Below are 22,697 nucleotides of genomic sequence, written 5' to 3' on the forward strand. Positions count from 1 at the left end.
TCGTAAAAAAAAAAAAAAGAAATATATAGCCAGGTGGTAGATAAATAATAAATTACAATTATAAATTTATTAAAAGTATGAAAGTTTGTAAGAAAAAAAAAACATGATAAATTAAAATTAAGATAAACGTAGAGTAGTAAGTCGAGAAAGAAAAAATATATAGGGATAATTACATTTACATCCTTTGATCTATGATCTATTTACACAACCACTCCTATTTTTTGCGTAATTACAGAAACCACAAATGACAGCGAGAAAATAGGGGTAGTTTGTGTAATGATACTAACATTTTAAAGGGTTGTGTTTGTAATTTTTCAAAAAAGTAAAGGGTGGTTTGTGTACCTGATATTGATATCTTGATGGGTGTATGTGTAATTATGTTAAAAATAAGGATAATTTGTGTAAACAGATTATAAATCAAGAATTGTAGATGTAATTATCCCAAATATATAATTATGAAATTACTAAAGATTATTGAAATTCCTATTATGATTAAATTTTTTTGAAAGAAATAAATGAATTAAAGAATAAATTTGAACGAATGTTTCAAAATTTGGTACTACAAATTTTTTTTATTTATAATAGTATAGAGAGTCTTTGAAATAAGTCGTCCTCCGTTATTCACTCATCGTATCGTCCACACATCCTTGCATTTGCTCTCCCTCTGCCACTGCCACTGCCCTGCCCCATACCCACACCCATACCCATACCTTATCAATATGGATACCCAAATACCCAAACCCACCCGACATCACCATAGCCATCAGCGTCTGGTACTCCCCTGGAAGACGCGCATCACTCTCTTCTTCCTCAATACCTTCAACGACGCCGCCCGACGCCGCGATGGCACCATCAACCGTCGACTTTTTAGTTTGCTCGATTCCTTCAGCCTCAAGACGCCTCCCAACCCCAAACCCCGCAACGGCGTCAAGACCTTTGACATTACCGTCGATCCTTCCCGCAACCTCTGGTTCCGACTCTTCGTCCCATGTTATCCTGAATCTGAATCTGATCCGCAGCTCCCCATCGTCGTCTTCTTCCACGGTGGTGGCTTCGTCTATCTCGCCCCCGATTTCAAGGCCTACGACGATGTTTGCCGCCGTTTCGCACGCGAGATCCCTGCGGTTGTCGTCTCCGTCAACTACCGTCTGGCCCCCGAATACCGCTACCCAGCTCAGTACGAGGACGGATTCGACGTTCTCAAGTTCCTAGACGAACAGAGTCATATCCTACCCAAAAATGCTGATCTGTCACGTTGTTTCCTGGCGGGAGATAGCGCCGGAGGGAATTTGGCGCACCACGTGACTAAGCGTGCTTGCGAGTCAAAATTTACACACCTCAAGGCAAGCCATTGAAATTAAATTTGACACCCTGCATCCCCATGCATAGGCCCCGCTGTTACATATATAATTATGCACTTGCCTAGATATTCATGGTTATATTACCTAAAAAGGGACAATATTTATGGTGATGGTGATTTATAAATATGACTTGCGTGCCCCCACCCCCACCGGCCAACCCGTTTTGCAAACACATCCGCGGCTACTGTCTGCAATCACTTTTTTATTTTTTTGGCTGGCAATGTGCTCAAAGAACAGTTTAACCTGGATTAGTAGTCAGAGTTGAGAGTATTAGAAAATAATAATGGAAAGTGAAAAAAGTTAAATTGGAATGTTAGTTAAATTTGTGGTTATATATAATTATTTTATATTATCATAATTTAAAATGTTCAAAAGCTTTAGTGTAAGCTTTTTGATTTTATTTTCAACAATAAATTGTCAAGTGCAAATTTTAAACCAAAGTGGTCGCCAACACTCCCTCAGTACACCATCTTTCCTATATATATATATATATATATTCTGCTGCTTAATTTCATGTAACTGCTACCTGATCATCTCATATATATGTATGTATTATGAGTGTGAATTGATGATTGAAGGTAATTGGATTGATGGCCGTACAACCCTTTTTTGGAGGAGAGGAACGTACCAAGTCGGAGATAGAACTGGCGGAGGTTGATGTAATAGTGTCAATGAAGAGGACTGATTGGATGTGGAAGGCATTCATGCCGCCTGAGTCAGGAATGGACCGTGACCATGAGGTTATCAATGTCAGCGGCCCCAGGGCGGCCGACATATCCAAATTGGATTTTCCGGCAACAATGGTGGTGGTGGCTGGCTTTGACTCACTCAAGGACTGGCAAACCAGGTATTATGAGTGGCTCAACACCTCCGGCAAAGAGGCCCATCTCATCCACTACCCTAATATGTTTCATGCTTTTTACATTTTTCCTGAGATTCCTGAATCTACTCAACTCATTTCCGAGATCAAACACTTCATCCACAACCAGTGTTCCAAGGTTGTCAAGTAGCCCTTTACCTTTATGTTATTATATATGTAGCTTGTACGTAGTTTAATTTGTTTGTACGCACCAACAGACAATGTATGGTTACCCATAATTAATCGTGAAGGACTCTTTCTTTCTTCCACCACGTACCTAGCTACCTAGTTTCATTGGTTGATCATTTACGTAAATATAATATTTGTTTAAATAAATAAATCAGTTATGGTTATTGGTACGATCTAATTATCTCACATTTTTTTACTTTTTCGTCAACCAAGGTAGGACTGTTGGCTATATCCTAATCAATAAACAATCTTCGAAACATCCACAAGATTTTATCTATCAACAACATTAAGAATTAGAAAGGTCTGATTATAACTAACAAATTCCTATGATAATTTATCTAACTTAGATAATGCATTCCCCGTAACATAATTAACTACTGTGACATAATCAATCATGCTATATTGCTACTAATTATGGAACTAAACAAATAATTATACGGATTTACAAAGTTAAATTAGCATAGCAAAATTTCTTGATAATGAACAAGTGATCACATTATTCATAAATTAGATATTTGTAGTAAGAGCGCAGAGAATAACATGAATAGTTACTAACGAGAGTAGTAAGCATAAATTAGATCTCACAACATTTAGAAATCAAGCAATAACATTAACCTTAACCAGAAATAAGAAAATTAGTCTAACATATTAATAGAAGAATACACTAAAAAGAAGTGGAATTCCATTAACAATTAGGTAATATATTAAAACTAAAGAGAATTCAAAAAATAGAATAGTAGAAGAAATACTTGCGAAACTAATAAATATATTCATCTACTGCGCAAATACTTCTTAGCTCAAGGTTGAAAAGAGCTTGTGCATATTCTCTAGCTTTTTCTACTCTACTTCCTTCGAAGTATCCATCTCCGATTAAGTGTATTTTGATAAGCCTTCCTAGCCGATCTCCTATCGCGCCTTTCGAGTCTCCGATGAGAATGCTGGCTTTGGTATCTTTTGGGGTATTATCCTATCTAATTTTCACAGATCCCTCCAAGCCCAACTCAACAAATTTTATGAAGTTTTCCTTGTCGAGCTCTAGGGTGGTTGCTGCTATCTGGACGGCTGCAACCCATTCATCTATCAATTTCTCGGTATTTCGAAAATCAATAATGTCCTGGTTAAGTATAGCGCCATTTGGATGTAGGGGCTAGAGCATGGTTCTTGCCCAATGTGTATTTTCAGGCGCTTTTCTAGGATTTCTTCATGAATCCTAGTTCCCATGAACGTTGGAGGACATTATAGTGGAAGTCCGCACTTTCTCTCATTGGATGATCCTAGGGAGGATCATTAGAACATGTACTTCCTTCCGGCGGTGGTAGTATTGGAGTGATTTTATTGGTTTGAATATTGACTAAATTCATAATCCCGAGTTGAGAAAAGGATTCCGCCAATTCTTGTAGATCTGATAGATTTGCTCTCGTTACCTCCATTATCTTATAGATCTGATAGATGCGATAATCAGAGTTTCTCTGGACTTCGGCTTTGGAATCTCCGTGGCCTTCCCCTTCTAGTGTTAAAAAGGTATTGTTCCAAGGGCGTCCCTTATTTCGCTCTTCTCTGATTTTTGATGTCTCAGGGTTCTCCTTTTGGTTTCTCTTTAGATCTGCAATTTTCTGACTTTAGATTTGTGATATCCTTATGTAGATCTGGAAGGAACTTAAGGATCTTATCCACCTTCTGGCTTAAGGTTTCTATTTTAATACGTATATGAATTAACCTATGCTTTTAGTCTTGAACTCTCTTTTGTATCTCCCTCAAATCTTGGGAGATCTTTGATGTATCCATCTTGAGTTCTTTCTAGTCAGTTACTTTAATCATAATTTTTAGAACTGTAATTATGCAGGAATTTACCCGTTTCGCTTCTCTTAGCTGGGATTCTACTATGGACTTCAGTAGAGTGTAAACGCCTCACCACGTTTTCTAGTAGTACTTGTCGAACTTCAAAATTTCTCAGCAATTCTCGTTCCTCTTCTGGCGTGGGAAGTTTTGAATCAATCCTCTTAGGACCATTGTAACATTTTGTCAAAAATTTGCATGAGAAATTCCCTTCTCTGTATTTTTAGAATCTGAAAATATTCTCTATTTTCATTGCAACTCGAATTTTCGCTCGGTTCCATTTTCTCTCAAAGAGTATCCTCCATTAGTGGATAAATAATATCAAAATGTAATATAATCATATATTTATTCAATAAACATAGGTCCTGATACCATTTCACGCGAGCATTAATAAAAAATCGCGAAGTGAGTGCATATGGTCTAAAACTACTTTTTAAAAGTTGCATAGGAATAAACTTATCCAAAAACTTGTCAGAACACTAAAAGTAAGCAGTTTCGAAAGTTAATGGACCTAAATAAATATGAGCATAGTTATTGAACTAAAATTAAAATTAGGCATACTTATCGGACTAAAGTAATACTGTTTCCTAAAGTTAACGCAAAGTAGCCAGAAAGTTCTTAATCATATCAACCTTGTTACCATCAAGTATTACTATCTCGACCCTCAACGGGTGTGCTAAGCCTCTCAACCACATTAATATTGGATCTAGTCCTAGAGATCGGGGCTAACTAATTTTGAAAATATTCGCATACTTATCTTCTAAATTCTTACCATCTGCATCTTAAGATATAATACGCCTGTGAAAGAGACTATGTTCCAATAGAATTCCTAAATGTTTTAAAGGATATTCAGGAATTGAGGGCTGTTGAGGGAGAAAAGAAATCAAAGAAAATGAAAGATTGACATAAACGAAAATTGGAAGGTATTGAAGATGGAAGAAAATCAAAAGAAAAAAAAAATATTGATTTATCAAATGGACTCGAATGTAGCAAATTACTGAAATATACTTGGTCAATTAATTCTAACCGTGTAATAGGAGTAAGTGAGAGATATAATAGTACTTTTATCTTACTAAGTTATTAGTAAACATACAATTCAAATATTGAATAATATTATCCCAAGCAATTAGGAAGAAATAAATGTATTACTACTAAGTTATTTCCAAATATATCACTAAAATAATCGTGACTAAGAAGAACATCATGATGATATTATAATTGTAGTTATATTACAAGGATGTATACCCCAATAAAATTTTATAAATACATGCTTAAAATAAATTATGTCAACATTTTAATTTTATAAAAGAGAGAAAATATTGATATAATTAAACCAAATGTGGAACGTGTGAGTGTGATTCACCTAATATTTTATTTTATTTACCGCTCTAAAATTGAAAGAGGTGAACAGTGGTTGATGTTGACCTGACCTCCCTTCCTCAGCTTTTCCTACCAGAGAAAGAGAAGAAGGAAAGGAAGAAACTCTCCCCCTTCGTCCTCAGTATTCAAGCTTTCGATTCTTGGGGTTTATGGCTTCCAGATATTATTTCCTTTCTTCTTCTTCTTCTACATCTTCCGTCATCATCACCCTCTACAATCCGTTCGCTGCACCTGTTGTTCCTCGATCGCCATTAAACTTCTTCAATCATGTCTTCTCAATCGATGCCCTTGCCCTCCGGGAACGACGCTCCCCTCTCACTGTTCCCTAATAGGTAATCTATTTTGCTCTCAATTTCTATCTTCGACTTTTTCTTTGAGTTTATTCGTCTTCAGGTTTCGCAGTTAACTATATTCCCATTCCTGGTGGTGCTAGAATTCTTTTTCAATTATATTTTACCCTTTTTCAGCAGGCCATCCTACAAGTTATTAGAAACCAAAGCCAAACCAGAAAGCTGTTCGTTCCCTTTGTCTTAACTTTTTTTTGTTCTCTGTAGTTCTGCTTTTAGATTTCGCAGTGTCTTTTAGCTTCTAAATTATTCTGGGCGCTTTTTTCTTTTACTGAAAGAACTAAGATGAGCGCGTCCACTAGTGAAAGCCCTGTACCTGGCAATAGGGCTAAAGCTAAAAGCACACTGGGTTGGATGGCTTTTGACCTTAAGCAAAGACGGAAGCAGCAAGGTCTTGAATCTGACAATGATTATGAGGCTTATCCATCATTATCAGGACCGACTGCCCCCCAAAATAAAAATCAAACACTATTAAGGAAGCCCTTTTCATCTGTAGTTGCAGCTTCAACGGATTTTCCTTCTGTAATAGAAACCAAAAATAGGAACTTGCAAAGGCGAGGACCAGTTAGCAACTCTTGTCTTGGTACAGCTGAAAACGTCGGGAGAGAGGCCACCGCTGAAGCTTATCGGAAGCTTAACCATCTCCATCCTTGGGCAGACGAAAGCTTGATTCAGGATGTCTTGGCTGGTGTAGACAGCAATACTGAAGAGGCGTTATCTTTACTGGAAGGAATGCTTATTTCTGAGAATAAAGATGCCAAGAACACAGAAGTCAAGTCAAATGGGAATGACTTTGAATCCTTTCACATCCAAGGTGCTTCTTTAGGAGAAAAGGCAGATATGAGCTGCATTAGCATTGATCCATTCAGCAACAGTAATAAAGAATCCAGGGATGAGGCGTCTCTGGCGCTGTTACTGGATGCTGCCAAGTCTTTACCGATTGAACCTGAGCCTGACTGGGAAGAGGATGATGTTTATCTAATCCATCGAAAAGATGCAATAAGGTTGATAAGGTATGTTTCTCGTGAAACTTTTATTTTTTCATTTATGCTTTTATCTCCTTGAATCATAAAATTATTGCTGATGAGACCCCCCCCCCCCCCCCCCCCCCACCAAAAAAAAATAAAAACAAATAGCAGAAAATTAGAAATGAGAATGTAGGAGCCAGAACCATTATTACATTGATATTAGCCAACTTATTTTTATCTTGTCTCAAGCAAATTAATGCATTAAACATTTCCTTTCTCTTACTTGTGGTATTTTTCTGTCAAATTCTGCAGTTCAAAGATCAGCCACTATTCTGCTCTCCACTTCTTTAATAAACTATTGAGATGTGACGATTTGTGTCTAGTTTGTTCTTTTCTTTTTGACCATTTACATAACATATGACAGCCATCCTCACTAGAGGAAGTGCTTCTTATGGTATGCATTGCATGAATTAGACATACAAATGCTGATGTAACACTGTATATAATGCATACATATATATACAAATTGGGGGATGTTTGTCCTAATTTAATTTGAATCCATGTCTTGTCCTTGTCGACGACTATGCAAATACCCTTTGGCTGATCCACAGATAGGTTGAAGAATGCTCTTAATGATTTCTGTATTCTGTAGCCTTTTGATGCATATACCAAATTTGTTGACTTGTCCAGTTATTTTGATAGAATTAATTCAAAAACTTAAATATGGAATGTAAGTGGTAGAGTGGCCAAAATGGTTGCCCATGTAATTTTAGTGAAGTTATAACTGAAATATCATTGTGGTCACAATTGAAAATATTTAAATTGGATGAAAAGAATTGTTGATATTGCAGGATAAAATTTGTCAACATTTAATCCCCAATCGTGCAGTTCTTAAAAGTTTGCGTTTTATCAGATCAGCATCTCGTCATTCTAAGGCCGCAAATGATGCGTACATGAGAGGCGATCATATATCTGCGCACAGTTTCTCAGTTAAAGCTCAAGAAGAATGGAGCGCTGCTAAGAAACTTAATGCCAAGGCAGCCAAGGAAATTCTGACTGTCAGGAACTCTAAAAATGATTTATGGACATTGGATTTGCATGGTCTGCATGCAGGGGAAGCAGTTGAAGCATTGCGTGAACGTCTACGAACTGTTGAATCAGAAGCGTCATCAAATTGCTTAGCCACACTGAATGGATCCCACAAGGAATCAGGCTTGTTGCTTGCTGAAACGATGCTATCTACAACTTACGATAAGATAGAAAAGTTTGGGAGGCTGCACCCCTCATCTAGGCTGAGGCCAAAATCATTGCAAGTCATAACAGGTATGTCGTATCTGGAAAAGAGAATTCTGTGGAAGGAGACTAGTTTAATAGAAACTATGACATGCACATTTTTGCTAAATAATTTATTAATACCATTCACAGGACCTGATATGGATGCTATTCTATCCAGAACCGACATTAGGCTGTTATATCTAGATGTTTTCTGTCAATATTTGCATCTGATTTAGTGACCATTGTCAATTGTGCACATCTTAAGCTGCAGACATTTGTCAAATATAATATAGGTTTGTAACTTATAGAAGTTACGGAGTTATAATGTTATATTCATCTTTCTCATAACTAACACTGCTGTCATATATGTATTTTAGCAATCAGGAAATGAACTATTTTAGACTTTTCAAATACTTTCAATAAACACCATTTTCATCTATATACTATCCTTGAATTTTGCATTCATTTTTAACCAACTGACATGTTTAGTTCAGTGACTAAAATCTAGCAACCAAGTGGTCCTTTGGACAAATATTTTTCCTCCATATACATTTGCTGTAATGTGACATTGATAAATGCCTTGATGCTGCTAACTTCTTAAGCTTCTTCCATCAAGATAACTTTTTTCACAGAACCAAAGATATTTCTCTTTTCTGTTAACATTTGAGAGTTCTTATATGTTTCCATGCTCTTTGTAAGACCTCGAGAGGGGGATCAAATGCTTTAGTAAGACGACATACAGATTCATTACTACAAAATGGATAGTGGTAAAACCCATGTAAAATTCTGTTTACAAGTTATATTGTAATAAAATATGTATAATATTTATATTGGTACCCGGGGTTTATCATTAATGTCACTTTGGTACTTGAGTTTTACCATTAATATCATTTTGGTACCCAATTGATGTTTTTATTTATTTTTTGTGTTATCTTATGTATGTGACCATTTTACCCTTAGGTAGCAGAAAGGAAATAATAAATATACTAAAGAAAAATTTGAATAAATTTCAATCAATATATTTAGTTGTCTTTATTTGCCATTTGACTTTTATTTTTTACATATGAGTATTATGCTTGATAATAATATTTTATTATTTTGTTATTTTAGAATCGCTAAAATCTCTTATTAGGTCGTTTATGTTTATCTATCCCTCAAGGTTTGGACATTTCTTAATGTCAATTATACCGATTATTATTGCCATATGTTTTCTTCTTGTTGAGAAATTCAATGATGTAGAATTTATGTGGATAGACTGAAATAACCGTGCAAGAAAGCCTACGATCCTCCTCCTGTGGAATCTTCTCCAATCGATTCATTGGTTGTTAGTTCTCTTTCTTCTGTTCAGGAGAAAGAACATCTTGCACTTAGAATAATGAATGTGACTTTGTACGAACATTTATATTTTTTGCATTTTCAACAGGTAAGGGTAATCACAGCCGGGGAGCAGCTGCACTTCCATCAGCTATCAGCAACTTTCTCTCTGAGAATGGGTGAAGCTTCTCTTTTTTCTTCAATATTCGTGCAGCGGAGTGCTACAGATCTCTCTATATTGAGAATTTTGATATGTCGTCTGCAGGTACCATTTTGATGAGACTAGGCCTGGGGTGATCATGATAAGGCCCAAGTTCCGACAACAGTGAACTACAAGAGTTGCTAATTGCAGGAATTTAGTTCGACAGCTGTACAATGTTCTTGTGTATAAATTATACTAACTTTGATGTACTTGAGGTGGTGGTAATTTTTGGCCTTGAGGCCTTTTTTTTTGGATTATTTTGTTGAAATTATCCTGCTAGAACAGCTATTTCAGGATCATAATAGTTAATTTTATAGTCCATTTTCCATCTAAAAGTGATTGATATTTGCTAGCCATCTATATAAAGTAGCTTTTTTACTTGATTGTATTGTATTTGCAGACTGAATAATTCATTAAACCCCTTCCAACTGTTTCCATTAGATGCCCATGGCCTAAGAAAGTTGTGCAAGAGCAGAGATGGAGAGAGTAAAATGGAAAGAGTCGCAAAGCAGACAACTACGAAAACGCTCAATCGAGTTTTCTCGTTTAACATTTCTCATCAAAGAAATAGGAGAAGAATTTTCATTACTTCTATTAGTGTCGATTGATGGGAGAGACACATGTGGATTATATTACAATTAGGCCTCAGTTACTTTTTTCTAATGAGAATAAGAAGGATTTGATAACTTCATCACTACAAAAGAAAAAGCAAAATTAGCAAAATTTGGGTCGGATTTAATGACAGTTTCAAACACCATTCCTCGTTTGATAGTTTCAAACACCATTCCTCATTGGAACGGGCACTGGAACTCTTGAGAAACGGAGGGAGATTGTTGATGTTAGGATTTTTATTTTTTATATTATTTATTTTTGGGACGTCATGACTGTTATTATTGTTGTTTCAATATTAGTGCTAAAAGTTGTGTACTTAATTATGTTTCAAACTTATAATGGTAAAGTATTGCAACTGAAAGAATCGATATGGCGCGAGAATGCGGCGGAAGCGTGAAATAAAAAATTATTTAAAATCGATTCAAAGGGGTGTCCCCTTTGAAATTCCCGAGCGTTCGGTGTTTGTCAAAAGTATAATATTAAATAAATAACAATGCTAGACAAGTGGCTAGAGCATGAAACAAAACATAGAAACAAAATTGAAACTTTACCCTCTGCTTCCATAGTTGAGTACCAACGTGCATTGTTCCCTTTAAATTCTCCTGTTTACTTTAGGATCAAAATTAGAATCCCTCTAATTTGTCCACACCACACTAAGGAAGAGATATAGTTCTTGTTCTATTGCTAGATAGAACAAAGAACTAAAAGAAAAACAATTCCAAACAAACACTATTGATTAGTGCTTTTGGAATGTTATATGTTCTAAATTGAACTCAATTCAATATAAAATAAAAGGAGAACATTTTTTGAGAGAAAAAGGGAGCAAAATTTCGTGACTAAGGTTATGGTTATGCATGATATGTGTGTAGTTTTTGTATATTACATACCATTGAATTCAAAATTTAGTAACCACCAAGTTTGCCTCAAAGACAACCTATACACACACATGCACATAACTTTCAACCATGATGAAAATAACCACTTCATTATCTTCATCATGGTGAGGAGTTTCAACTTCTTCATAACTTGCTCCAACCACCCTCAAATGGGTTTGGACTTCAAATATACATTGGAATCGATTTAATCAAATTAAATTAAGCCCAACCAAAGTCCATTGATTCATTAGTCCAATTAAATAAATCTAAGCACAAATACTAATTAATTGATCCAATCAATTAATTAAGCCAAACTCAATAAATTAATCCAATTGATTTAAAGGTGTTAAACTAAAAAATTAATTAATCTAATAATTAATTCTTGAGCCATCTACCAAATGGATTGCTAAATAAATGATCCAAGCGTTTATATATATATATTCTCCTTGAATTAATTTAATCCAATTACGTTTCTTCTCGAATTAATTCCAAATTAATTCCACCAATTCCATAGTGATTTGTGTGTGACTCTTTAGGTTCACCCTCAGCTAGACTTAGGCATTATGTCCAACATAAATAATTAATTAAATCTAATTTAATTAATTATTTATAATTAACCATTAATCGAAAATGCTAGTCACCATGGGTGGCCGTCTAGCAACGGTCTATGGCACTAAGAGACTAGGTGAATGTTGGCGTGAACATTTAGGCTCTCGAGTTCCATACAGGTATGGTCCTTCCGTCGATCATCTTTCGGCCTTAGCCTAAGGTATGAAATTGGACATCAGTTCCCATCCTGGACCACGCAAAATGCTAAATACTTGAGATGCCTTTACTCTATTGATCGACAAAGGAGACTATTTTCTATTTGACCAATCGCTATGGCCATAGACTTAGAGAGTCTAAAACCACCTCAAAGCGCATAGGAGATATATCCATCATATACTAATATGGGACGGATTCTATCTTGAAATCCACCATCCTCAATACATAATCCGACTACATTGGAAAAGACATATAATGATCATATTGAAGATACAGTCATCTCTCGCCAGATCCAAGATATAATCATCATATGCATGCAACTGTGATGATTCCTCAAGTCCAAGGATTAATCCTGTACTATCGGAGCCGGGAATTCAAGTCATATCGACCAAGCCTCCAAAGCTTCCATATGACAATTTTCGCGAGTCAATTCAATCAGCTAACAACCTTGTCAACTAATCCACTAAAATTGCATAGACATCCCATGTCTATCACCGATGAAACACGGCATTCATTCAATGAATGCAATACTTAGTGCAAGTCTCTATAGGACTCTCGATGCCCAATCTCGAGGTCCTTGACTTGGAACGTTTCAGACGAACCCTCAGAAGTTGGTTCCGTAGCTGCCATTCAATGCGCAACCCAACTACATGGGTTACTCAATTGGTCTGTAGGCATTTGTTGTGACGTTAAAACACCGTTCAACGTAAATAGTAAGTACAACAAACACACGGTGCCACAGGTGAATGCTTACTACATTCATCAAGATAATATCACATTCATAAAGATTGCTAAATGATTTCCAAAACCGCCAATCCAATTGGCTTTTTAGTCACCATTTCTAACAGTAACTCATATTGAAACACGTTGTGAACAGTAGGAACGGACAAAAAATTACCGTTCCTAAACGTGATCTAAAACGTGATAAAAAACTGATAGTTGGTAAATTCATTTAAAATAGATGTACAATTTGAAAGACTTTTAGTACTTAGGACAACGGGTATTATAACAATCATTCCTAAATATGAGATTTGTGAGAAATTGAAAGTGTTACAAGTATCGTGGCAAAGACGATTACAACTTGTAATAATTTTCATGTATTAATAAGATGGTCAACCGTTGCAACAACGATACTACAACTATATTTTGAGGGCTACTATCGTTCCTCAATGTGTTCCTACCACCGTTCTTGGTTGTGCATCAACGGCTATTTTATAATGACTATTGTTGCGTTCCAAAGACAGTTCAAATCACCATTTCAAAATTTTCTATATATATGTTCCTTTATTTGCATTTAATCACTATCTTCTTTCAATTCTTCTTATATTCTCTCTATTTCCTCAATCTCTCTCGAATTTTTCTTGACCTCTCACTATCCATCTAACATTTTTATACTCTCCTTTGTCAATCTCTCTCGAATTTTTGTTGATCTTTGAAGTTATTTTAATAAGGTAACAACTTGAACCCCTTTTGTCAATTAAACATGCAATACTTGTTATTTAGTTATATTTGTTCTACTTTTGCAAATTAAATTAATATTATAATAATATATGTGTGTAGAACTTATCATGTTAAGATAGTTGAGAAGATAGATGTATGAGAAGAATCTGCTGAGGAGGGCGGATCTTACGTCGGAGTTTGAGGATGGTGTTACTACATTTATAGAATAGGCCAAGTCTCAACATGCATATATGGACCGCGAGAAAATTAAGTTTCTGTGTCGGAAGTGCAAAAATGAAGTTTTCAAAACCATGAACAAGGTAAATTTGACTTGCATATGAAAAAATTTATACCGGAGTATTATAAATGAACTTGCCATGGCGAGGCTAGGGTGCAAGGGTACATTTTGAGGCCATCACTGTGCTCACTTTGCAAGAGGAGCAAACTCCCACTGCTCATAAAGAGGAAGGTATTAGTCGGTTTTAGATCTTATGGCTGACCGACCTATTAAGAGTGATGGCACGACTCAAAATCCAATATGGCTAGTTAGTGTGACCTATTTCCTGAAAAAGTACGTGGCAAGAAATGAGCTGTCTACTCAATACGTATAGCTAACAAGTATATATATATATATACATATGCAGCAAGTCAAGCATAAAACAGTCATACCTACCAATCAATATTCGTCATATAATAACAGCAGCATAAGACAAAATACATGGCTACAATCATATATTAGCCAATGATATAATATTTTACGTTATCATTTATTTTCTTATAACCCATCTTAACCAAACTGAAGTGCATTACTCAATGGTATTGACGGCTATCATCACCTCAATTACAATATCTCTCTCTGTTTTTTTTTTTCTCAATATCACACTGTTAGAATAGATAACCAGAAGCCAATTAGATTGGTGATTTTGGGAACCATTTAACAATCTTTATGAATGTGATATTATCTTAATGAATGTAGTAAGAATTCATCTGTGGCACCATGTGTTTGTTGTGCTTACTATTTACGTTGAGTATTTTAACATTACAACAAATGTCCACAGACCAATTGAATAACCCATGTAGTTGGGCTGTGCATTGGATGACAGTTATGAAACCAACTTCTGAAGGTTGGTCTGAAAAGTTTTAAGTTGAGAGCCTCGCGACTGGGCATCGAGAGTCCTATAGAGACTTGCACTAAGTATTGCATTCAATAGATAAATGCAGTTTTTCATCGGTGATGATTAGTTGACAAGGTTGTTAATTGATTGATTTGACTCGCGAAAATCGTTGTATGAAAATCTTGGAGGCTTGGTCACTATGACTTGAATTCCTGACTCCGATAGTACATGATTAGTCCTTGGACTTGAGTAATATGGCAGTCGCACTCGCATGCATATGATGGCTATATCTTGGATCTGGCGAGAGATGACTGTGTCGTCGATGTGCTCGTTATAAGTTTTGTCCAGTATAGTCAAAGTATGTAGTGAGGACGGTGGATTTCAATATAGAATCTGTCCCCTATCAGTATATGATGGATATATCTCATTTTGCGCTTTGAGATGATTTAGACTCTTTAAGTATATAGCTATAGTGATTGGCCGAATTTTGAAAATGGTTTTCTTTGTCGATCAATAGAGTAAACACATTTCAAGTATTCGACATAGCTGCCTGGTCCAAGATGGGAACCGACGCCTAATTCCATGCCCTAGACTAAGGCTGAGAGATGGTAGATGGAAGGACAGTACTTGTATGGAACTCGAGAGCCTAAATATTCATGCCAACATTCACCTAGCCTCTAGTGCCATGGGCCGTTGCTAGACGGTCACCCATGGTGACAGGCGTTTCCCCTTAATGGTTAATAAAATAATTAATTAAATTTGATTTAACTAATTATTTATGTTGGATACAATGCTCAAGTCTAGCTGAGGGTGAACCTAAGAGTCAAACACAAATTACTATAAAAATTAGTGGAATTAATTCAAGAATAAACGAATTAATTTAATTGGATTAAATTAATTCAATGAGAATATATAAATAATTGGATCATTTAATTAATAATTGAATGGCTCAAGAATAATTAATTGGATTAATTAATTTTTTGAGCTTAATAATTTTAAATTAATCGAATTAATTTATTAAGTTTGACTTAATTAATTGATTAGATCAATTAATTAGTGTTTGGGCATAGATTTATTTAATTAGATTAAATGAATCTTTGGACTTAATTAGGCTAAAATTAATTTAATTAATTGTTGTCCAATGGGCTTTGGTTGTGCTTGATTTAATTTGATTAAACCAAGTCCGGTGTATACTTGAAGTCCAAGCCCATTTGAGGGAGGTTGGTGCAAGTTAAGAAGGAGTTGAAACTTCTCACCATGATTAACATGATGAAGTGGTTATTCATCATGGTTAAAGTTATATGCATGTGTGTGTAGAGGTTGCCTTGGAGGTAAACTTGGTAGTTATTGAATTTTAAATTCAATTGTATGTAATATACAAAACTATACATATATTTGGGATAACCAACCAATGAGCCAAGAGATTGCTCTCTTTTTCTCTCTAAAAATATTCTCCTTTTACTATATATTGAATTGGTTTCAAGTTAGAACATAAAACAATCCAAAAGCACTAAACAATAGCATGTTAGTTTGAAGTTGCTTTTTCTTGTTCTTTGTTCTATTTAGTAATTGAAAAAGAACTATACCTATTCCTTAGTGTGGTGTGACAAATTAGAGAGGTTCTAATTTGGATCCTAAAATGAACGAAAGATGAACGCAAATGAAAACAAAGCACATTGCTGCCCATCTATAGAAACAAATTTTAAAGGTACATGTTGTATTTTTATGCTTTTGTTTCATCCTTTAGCCACATGTCTAATATGCTTATATATTTGTTATTATGCTATTGAAAAACAACAAACGCCTGAGAATTTCAAGGGAAACACCCCTTTTAACAGTTTTATTTTTTTTTATTTCACGCTTCCACCGTGTTCCCGAACCATACCGATTCTTTCACACAGCACACAGCTCGTATTATACACCATCCTCAATGATACCACACAGCCCACAGCTTGTATGATATCCCATCATCAACCATATCACACAACATACAACTCGTGTGATATGCCACATTATCTCCATTGATCAATGACAGCACACAACTCGTTACTAATCATATCATCATAAGGCATTATAGTATGTTCCCCAGTTAGGTAAGCTATCTTTTTACTTGAGTTCACAATATCATCATCTTTCAATTTTATTTGACAATTTTCTCCTCATCAATAACTTTCTCATTCAATTTCATTTGACAATCATTTATATGATCATATAATCATTAATATGATATTTGTACAACACAATCACAAATAAACACATAATAATCATTTCACAGATATCAATGTAACCAAGAGAAATGGTCAACATGGATGATCAAATATATAAACAACAACAAACATATAATATCCATATATATATATATATCCAACTAGCTATACTTACCTTAAATCTCGAAATGATTCAGTTAACACAAAGAGTTGATCAACCCTCTACTTTAATATCACGTCTTATAATAAAATATTATATGTATAATCATTATATTGAGAATATCATAAATGCTAAATAAAATATTAAATAATATTTGTATATTTCCGCCAGTCTTTTAATATTTATTTATATTGAAATTCAAACATCTGTTCTGTTTTCATCTAAATAACTAGACTTCCTAAACTTCTAAGGTATATATTTAATTTATCAACTAACTCATAAGAATTCATTTAATCAAACCCCTTATTTCTTTATAACTATAGTTCTTGATAATATCCCTAAATTGAATTATCGCGACAATCTCATTTTCTTTTTAATAACCATAATATTTCTCAAATATAATTTTATAATATTTCTTACATAATTGTTTACGAATATTTCTACATATTTTCTATCAATTTCTCGCTACTATATAATTTAATTAAACACCAATATGTATAATTGAGTAGTTGATTAATAGGTCAAACTCATAAATTTTTTTAATTAAACAGTGTACCGATCAATATAAAATATATTTAGTAAATAAACTAATCAAATAATATAATTATATAAATTAATATAAATTAAAATCTAAAATTTTTCGTTGGTGTGTAAATATGTGAGCTGTGTGTGATTTTGTATGATACTACTATATATATATGTGCGTGTGTGTGTTAGAGTGGGTAAGTGAGGCGGTCAGGGGGATTGGCCACGTGCTGCCATCCCACCCCCCACTTTCTCTTTAATTAATTTTTTTTATTTAAAATTTTTAATAATTTTTATTATATTCTATCTAATTTCTTAATTAATATAACATGCTCCCAAATATTATAAGAAGCTCCAATTATTCCGTCCAAGTTTAAATATACTGGAATTTCAACCTATAATTTATTTGTGACTAAATTTAAGTTTTTTAATAATTATCAATTAGTCTCTCAATTATATATAAAATTGGTTAAAATGCATTTTACCCACTATATTTGTTGAAAAAGCTAAAAACCCCATGTGTGTTCGAAATAGGCTAAAAACCTCCCTGTATTTTTTAAATAAGCTAAAAACAGCAACAAATACTCATTGTGTTAGTAATTAACGGAAGGTCCATTACACGCGCTCCTTGTGCGTTTGGGGATGTTTTTTAACTATTTTTTTTACCTTAATTTTGAATATTTCTTTACTAAAATACCCTCATAGTATTTATATATTTCATATGTGTACTTTTTTATTTACTTTGAGTGATGTTTTTGCATTTTCATCTCTTAAAGCATATTTTTTTTTAAATATATACTTTAAAATAAGAAAAAAATTAAATAAGTTTTTAAAATTTTATAATTTAAATTAAAAATCTAAAATAATTTTTAATTAATTAAAGTATATATTTAAATAAATCTGAGGATGAAATGCAGTACTAAAGTGCAATTTTGTGTCTAATGCCCTTTGTAAGCTTCTCCAAAAACATGAAGTAAATCGAGGATCTCTATCAGACACAATAAGTACAGGCACACCATATAGTCTTATGATTTCAGAAATGTACAATTCAACTAACTTATCCAGAGAATCACCTAGTAGTACCGGCAAAAAATAAGTTGACTTCGTCAATCTATCTACAATTACCCAAATAGCGTCATGCTTCATGAGGGTACATGGCAACCCTACAACAAAATCCATAGTGATGTTTTTCCACTTCCATTCTGGTATTGCTAAATGTTGAATTTTACCTGTTGGCGCTTGATATTCAGCTTTTACCTGCTGACATATCACACATTTAGCCAAAAATTCTTCACATCCTTCTTCATTGTCTGCCACCAGTAGTATGATTTTAAATTTCGACACATCTTTATTGTACCAGGATGCATTGAATATAGTGCATTATGAGCTTCTCGTAAAATCTTCTCGCGTAACCCATCAGCTTTTACCTGCTGGCGCTTGATATTCAGCTTTTACCTGCTGGCGCTTGATATTCAGCTTTTACCTGCTGACATATCACACATTTAGCCAAAAATTCTTCACATCCTTCTTCATTGTCTACCACTAGTAGTACGGTTTTAAATTCCGATACATCTTTATTGTATCAGGATGCATTGAATATAGTGCATTATGAGCTTCTCGTAAAATCTTCTCGCGTAACACACAAACTCGCTCCCCATTCACTATCACTCCATCAGCTCTTATAAAAAAAATTGGTTTCTTACAATATTTCATTCTCTCCAACATCCATAATAAGAAAGAATCTCGAGTCTGCGGCTTTAATTTGATCCACAATGTTTGTCTTACGCTAGAAGGCTGCTTACAAACCTGCTACTTGATCAACCTCCAATTTCTTATTTATAGATCTCATTTCCAATAGCAATTTCAGATTGTGACTCCCAAATTGGCTAATATACTCGAACTCTTCTACTCAAGGCATTTGTTACCATATTTGCATTCCATGGATAATCAACAGTGCAGTCATAATCCTTCAACAGTTCTATCCATCTCCTTTGTCTCAAATTCAATTCTTTTTCTCAAAACTCTTGTGGTCAATGAAAATCTGAAAATTTTCTCCAAACAAATACATAATGTTTTGATTTGTGTTTTGAGTGTTCTGTTTTGTGTTTTGGAGATAGAGAGAGAAAAATAGAGACAAGTAAGTGTGTGTTGAATATAGATAGTATGTTTGAATTTGTGTTTTGAGGTAATTTAAAATATTTTAAGATAAGTGGTTTAGGTTTGATATTGGAATTTGGGAGACAAAATTCACTATTCATTGTCAAATCATATCTCTTTTATATATATTTTTACATATAAATATGTATATATAAATATTGTATGTTTAATATTGTATTTTTAGGAGACAAAAATTACTGTTTATTGTCAAATCTCTCTTTTATATTATATATAAGTGTGTATATATATTATATATAGAAAGTTTAAAAATAAAAAAACACACAGATAAAGTGTAAAAACATAAAAACAAACATTGAGTGTGTTTTACCTTGTCTTAGGAAATGCGAAAAAATGAAACCAAACATAGGGATAGTGTCTACAAATTTTCAATGCATGCACAATTGCTGCCAACTCCAGATCATGCGTGGGATAATTTAACTCGAGAGTCCTTAACTGGCGAGATGCATAAGAAAATTACCTTTTCATTTTGCATCAATACACATCCAGGCCCTATTTAGAGGCATCCGCATATACTACATATCCAGCGCGCTACCAAACGGTAAAATCAAAATCGAAATAGAAGTCAATCTTTTCTTCAACTCATCAAAGTTTTGTTGTCACTATTCAGTCCACTACAATGCTACTCCCTTTGTCAAAAGACCGAGAATTATGGAAAAGCCCTCAACAAATCACCGATAATATCGCGTTAACGCCAAGAGGCTTTAGACTTCAGTCGAATTCTTCGGTACTCTCCATTCCATAATGGCTTTCACCTTTGAAGGGTTAGGCATAACCCCATCATTAGATATCACATGTCTAAGGAAAACTACTTCATTTACCCAGAACTCACATTTGCTTAATTTGGCATACAACTCTTTCTCTTCCAAAATATGTAACATTATCCTCAGATGTTGTTCATGCTATGTCACCTATAAAAATAATAATAAACTGATAAGATACTCTTGGAATATGATTTATCAACACCATGAAGGCCGTTGATTCATTTGTTAAGCCAATTGGCATTGCCAAGTACTCATATTGACTATAACGAGTACGAAAAGTTAATTTTGGTATGTCTTTCTCTACTATCCTCAACTACCAATATCTAGACCTCAAGTCGACTTTTGAAAATATTATAGCCCCCTTTAACTGGTCTAGCAGGTCATCAATCTTTGAAAATGGATATTTATTCTTCACTGTCACCCTATTCAATTGGCGATAATCAACACACAATCTCATACTACACAAACTGACACTACTTGACGATCTCCAGAAATACTCTTTTGGTTTACTGGAAGACTTAATCATTATTTCTTTTTTAAAAAAGTAAACCATTCCTTTATGTAGTGCTAGCCAATCCATCTCCAAGATTACATCAAACTCCTTCAAACCCATCACTATGAGATCCACAGGTAAACTTACATCTCTGATTCTCACTACACTTCCCTTCCTAACATTATTCACTACCACACTCCCTCCTATAGGCAAATAAACCATCAAATTATATCACAAAGGACTATTCTCACCCGGTATTTTAGATGCAAGTTCTGATGAAATGTATGGATCTATAGAGCTAGGGTCAATCAAAACATAAACCTCAATGTCAAATAACAAGATTATACTTGATACCACGTCATTTGATGCTGGAGCTTTCTCTCTAGTCATGTTATATATTCTTTCTTGGGTCTGTCCCTGAGTTGTTTGCGCTTCGGGCCCCCTTGTACTCCCACCGATAGTGTGGCCACCATCTCTTTTACCAATTTCTTTACCTCTGCCTCTACTTCTGCCTCTCTCAACTCCCTGACCACTACTCCCGATATTGCTTTAGTTTTGGGTCCTATTGGACGCACTTCCACCTAAAGTGGTAGTCTGACTAGGATAATTCCTAGACATGTGTCCTGTACCTCCTCAGTTATAACAAATCCTGGGTATAGCACCTAGTCCCCAGCATTGTCCTAAATGTCACCTCCCACAAGTAGAAGAACTCAGTATGAAGGCTACCCCACTACTATAATCCTGTCCAACTGTCCTACCTAATCCAATAGAAGGCATAGTAGACAAATTGTGCTCAATCATACCTGTATCGAAGCCTATTAGTCCACTAAACCTTGGCCCACTACTTCCTCAAAAAGAAAGACCATCATTGAAAAATTTTCCACTTTCTGCTGAAAATGAAAAGTGATTCCCCTCGTGATCAACCTACGTGACTTCCCTATTGCATACATTGACTTTCTTCTCACTTCGACTTTCTTCTTGTCTTTGGTTACTTCCTCTTCCATTCGTACCGCCGACTCAACAAGAGTTTTGAAATTCATTATTCTAACTGCATGACCCATTTTTATTTCTGGTCGTAGCCCCTGCTCAAAATGGTAACGATCCTCCTGTGTCGCTACCGCTTCTGGTGCATACTTGGCTAATGCAACAAAACGAAGTTCATATTCTGCCGCTGTTTGATCATCCCCTTGCACTAAGTTTAAAAACTCCATTCTCTTCTAGTCTCGGCACATATTGGGTCAGTATTCATTATCAAACTCTATATGAAACTCAACCTAAGTTATCTCTCTTGGCTCATTTTCCCTCTGTACTGACTTCCACCAAATCAATGCATTCCCCACCAACAAAGAAACAATATAGTTAAGTCGATTCTCCTGAGTGCAATTCACTAAGTTCGTCACATATTTGATTTTTTTCCACCATCTCTCAGCAATTTCTGGGTCTAAGGTGCCCTTAAATTCTGTAGCTCCCATATTTCTGATTCTTTCATAATTACGGTTAACTGTAAGAATTATTGTTGGCGTTGGAACAGATGCATGCGCCTATGCTTGGGCTTGAAAGGCCATCTAAAAAATCTAGGGTTAAATTTATTGTGACCCTCTGTGATATGTCAAAATATCAAAAATCCCCCTATAAAATTTTTAATATCAGAAATCACCCTTATGTTATGAATAAATAATCACACCGTCCCCTGGGCAAGGTGGCTTAGTTTTTTATAGAAATCATGATGAAAATAGCCTTTCTAGTAAGCCAATCAAATTAGACCTATTAATATATAATAATTTTAATTTATAATATATATAATTTATAATTATTAAAATACATTTATAATCTAT

At 34.7% G+C, this 22,697-nt stretch overlaps 2 protein-coding genes across 3 annotated transcripts; both read left to right on the forward strand.

The window, feature by feature from the left end:
* On the forward strand, positions 588 to 2,489 carry LOC105165800 (probable carboxylesterase 18). Its single transcript, XM_011084936.2, has 2 exons — positions 588 to 1,343; positions 1,940 to 2,489. Exons 1-2 carry the CDS (start codon positions 720 to 722, stop codon positions 2,369 to 2,371), a joined length of 1,056 nt encoding a protein of 351 aa, XP_011083238.1. The 5' UTR covers positions 588 to 719; the 3' UTR covers positions 2,372 to 2,489.
* On the forward strand, positions 5,625 to 10,109 carry LOC105165801. Of its 2 annotated transcripts, XM_011084938.2 has the most exons (5): positions 5,625 to 5,957; positions 6,093 to 6,985; positions 7,854 to 8,263; positions 9,639 to 9,708; positions 9,795 to 10,109. In XM_011084938.2, the coding sequence occupies exons 2-5, from the start codon at positions 6,258 to 6,260 to the stop codon at positions 9,856 to 9,858; spliced, it is 1,272 nt and encodes a 423-aa protein (XP_011083240.1). In that variant the 5' UTR covers positions 5,625 to 5,957; positions 6,093 to 6,257; the 3' UTR covers positions 9,859 to 10,109. The 2 variants fall into 2 exon arrangements, with proteins under 2 accessions (XP_011083240.1, XP_020550517.1); XM_020694858.1 differs by having other exon boundaries at positions 5,625 to 6,985.

The sequence above is a fragment of the Sesamum indicum genome, linkage group LG6 (assembly GCF_000512975.1).
Source record: "Sesamum indicum cultivar Zhongzhi No. 13 linkage group LG6, S_indicum_v1.0, whole genome shotgun sequence".
Taxonomy (NCBI): Eukaryota; Viridiplantae; Streptophyta; class Magnoliopsida; order Lamiales; family Pedaliaceae; genus Sesamum; species Sesamum indicum.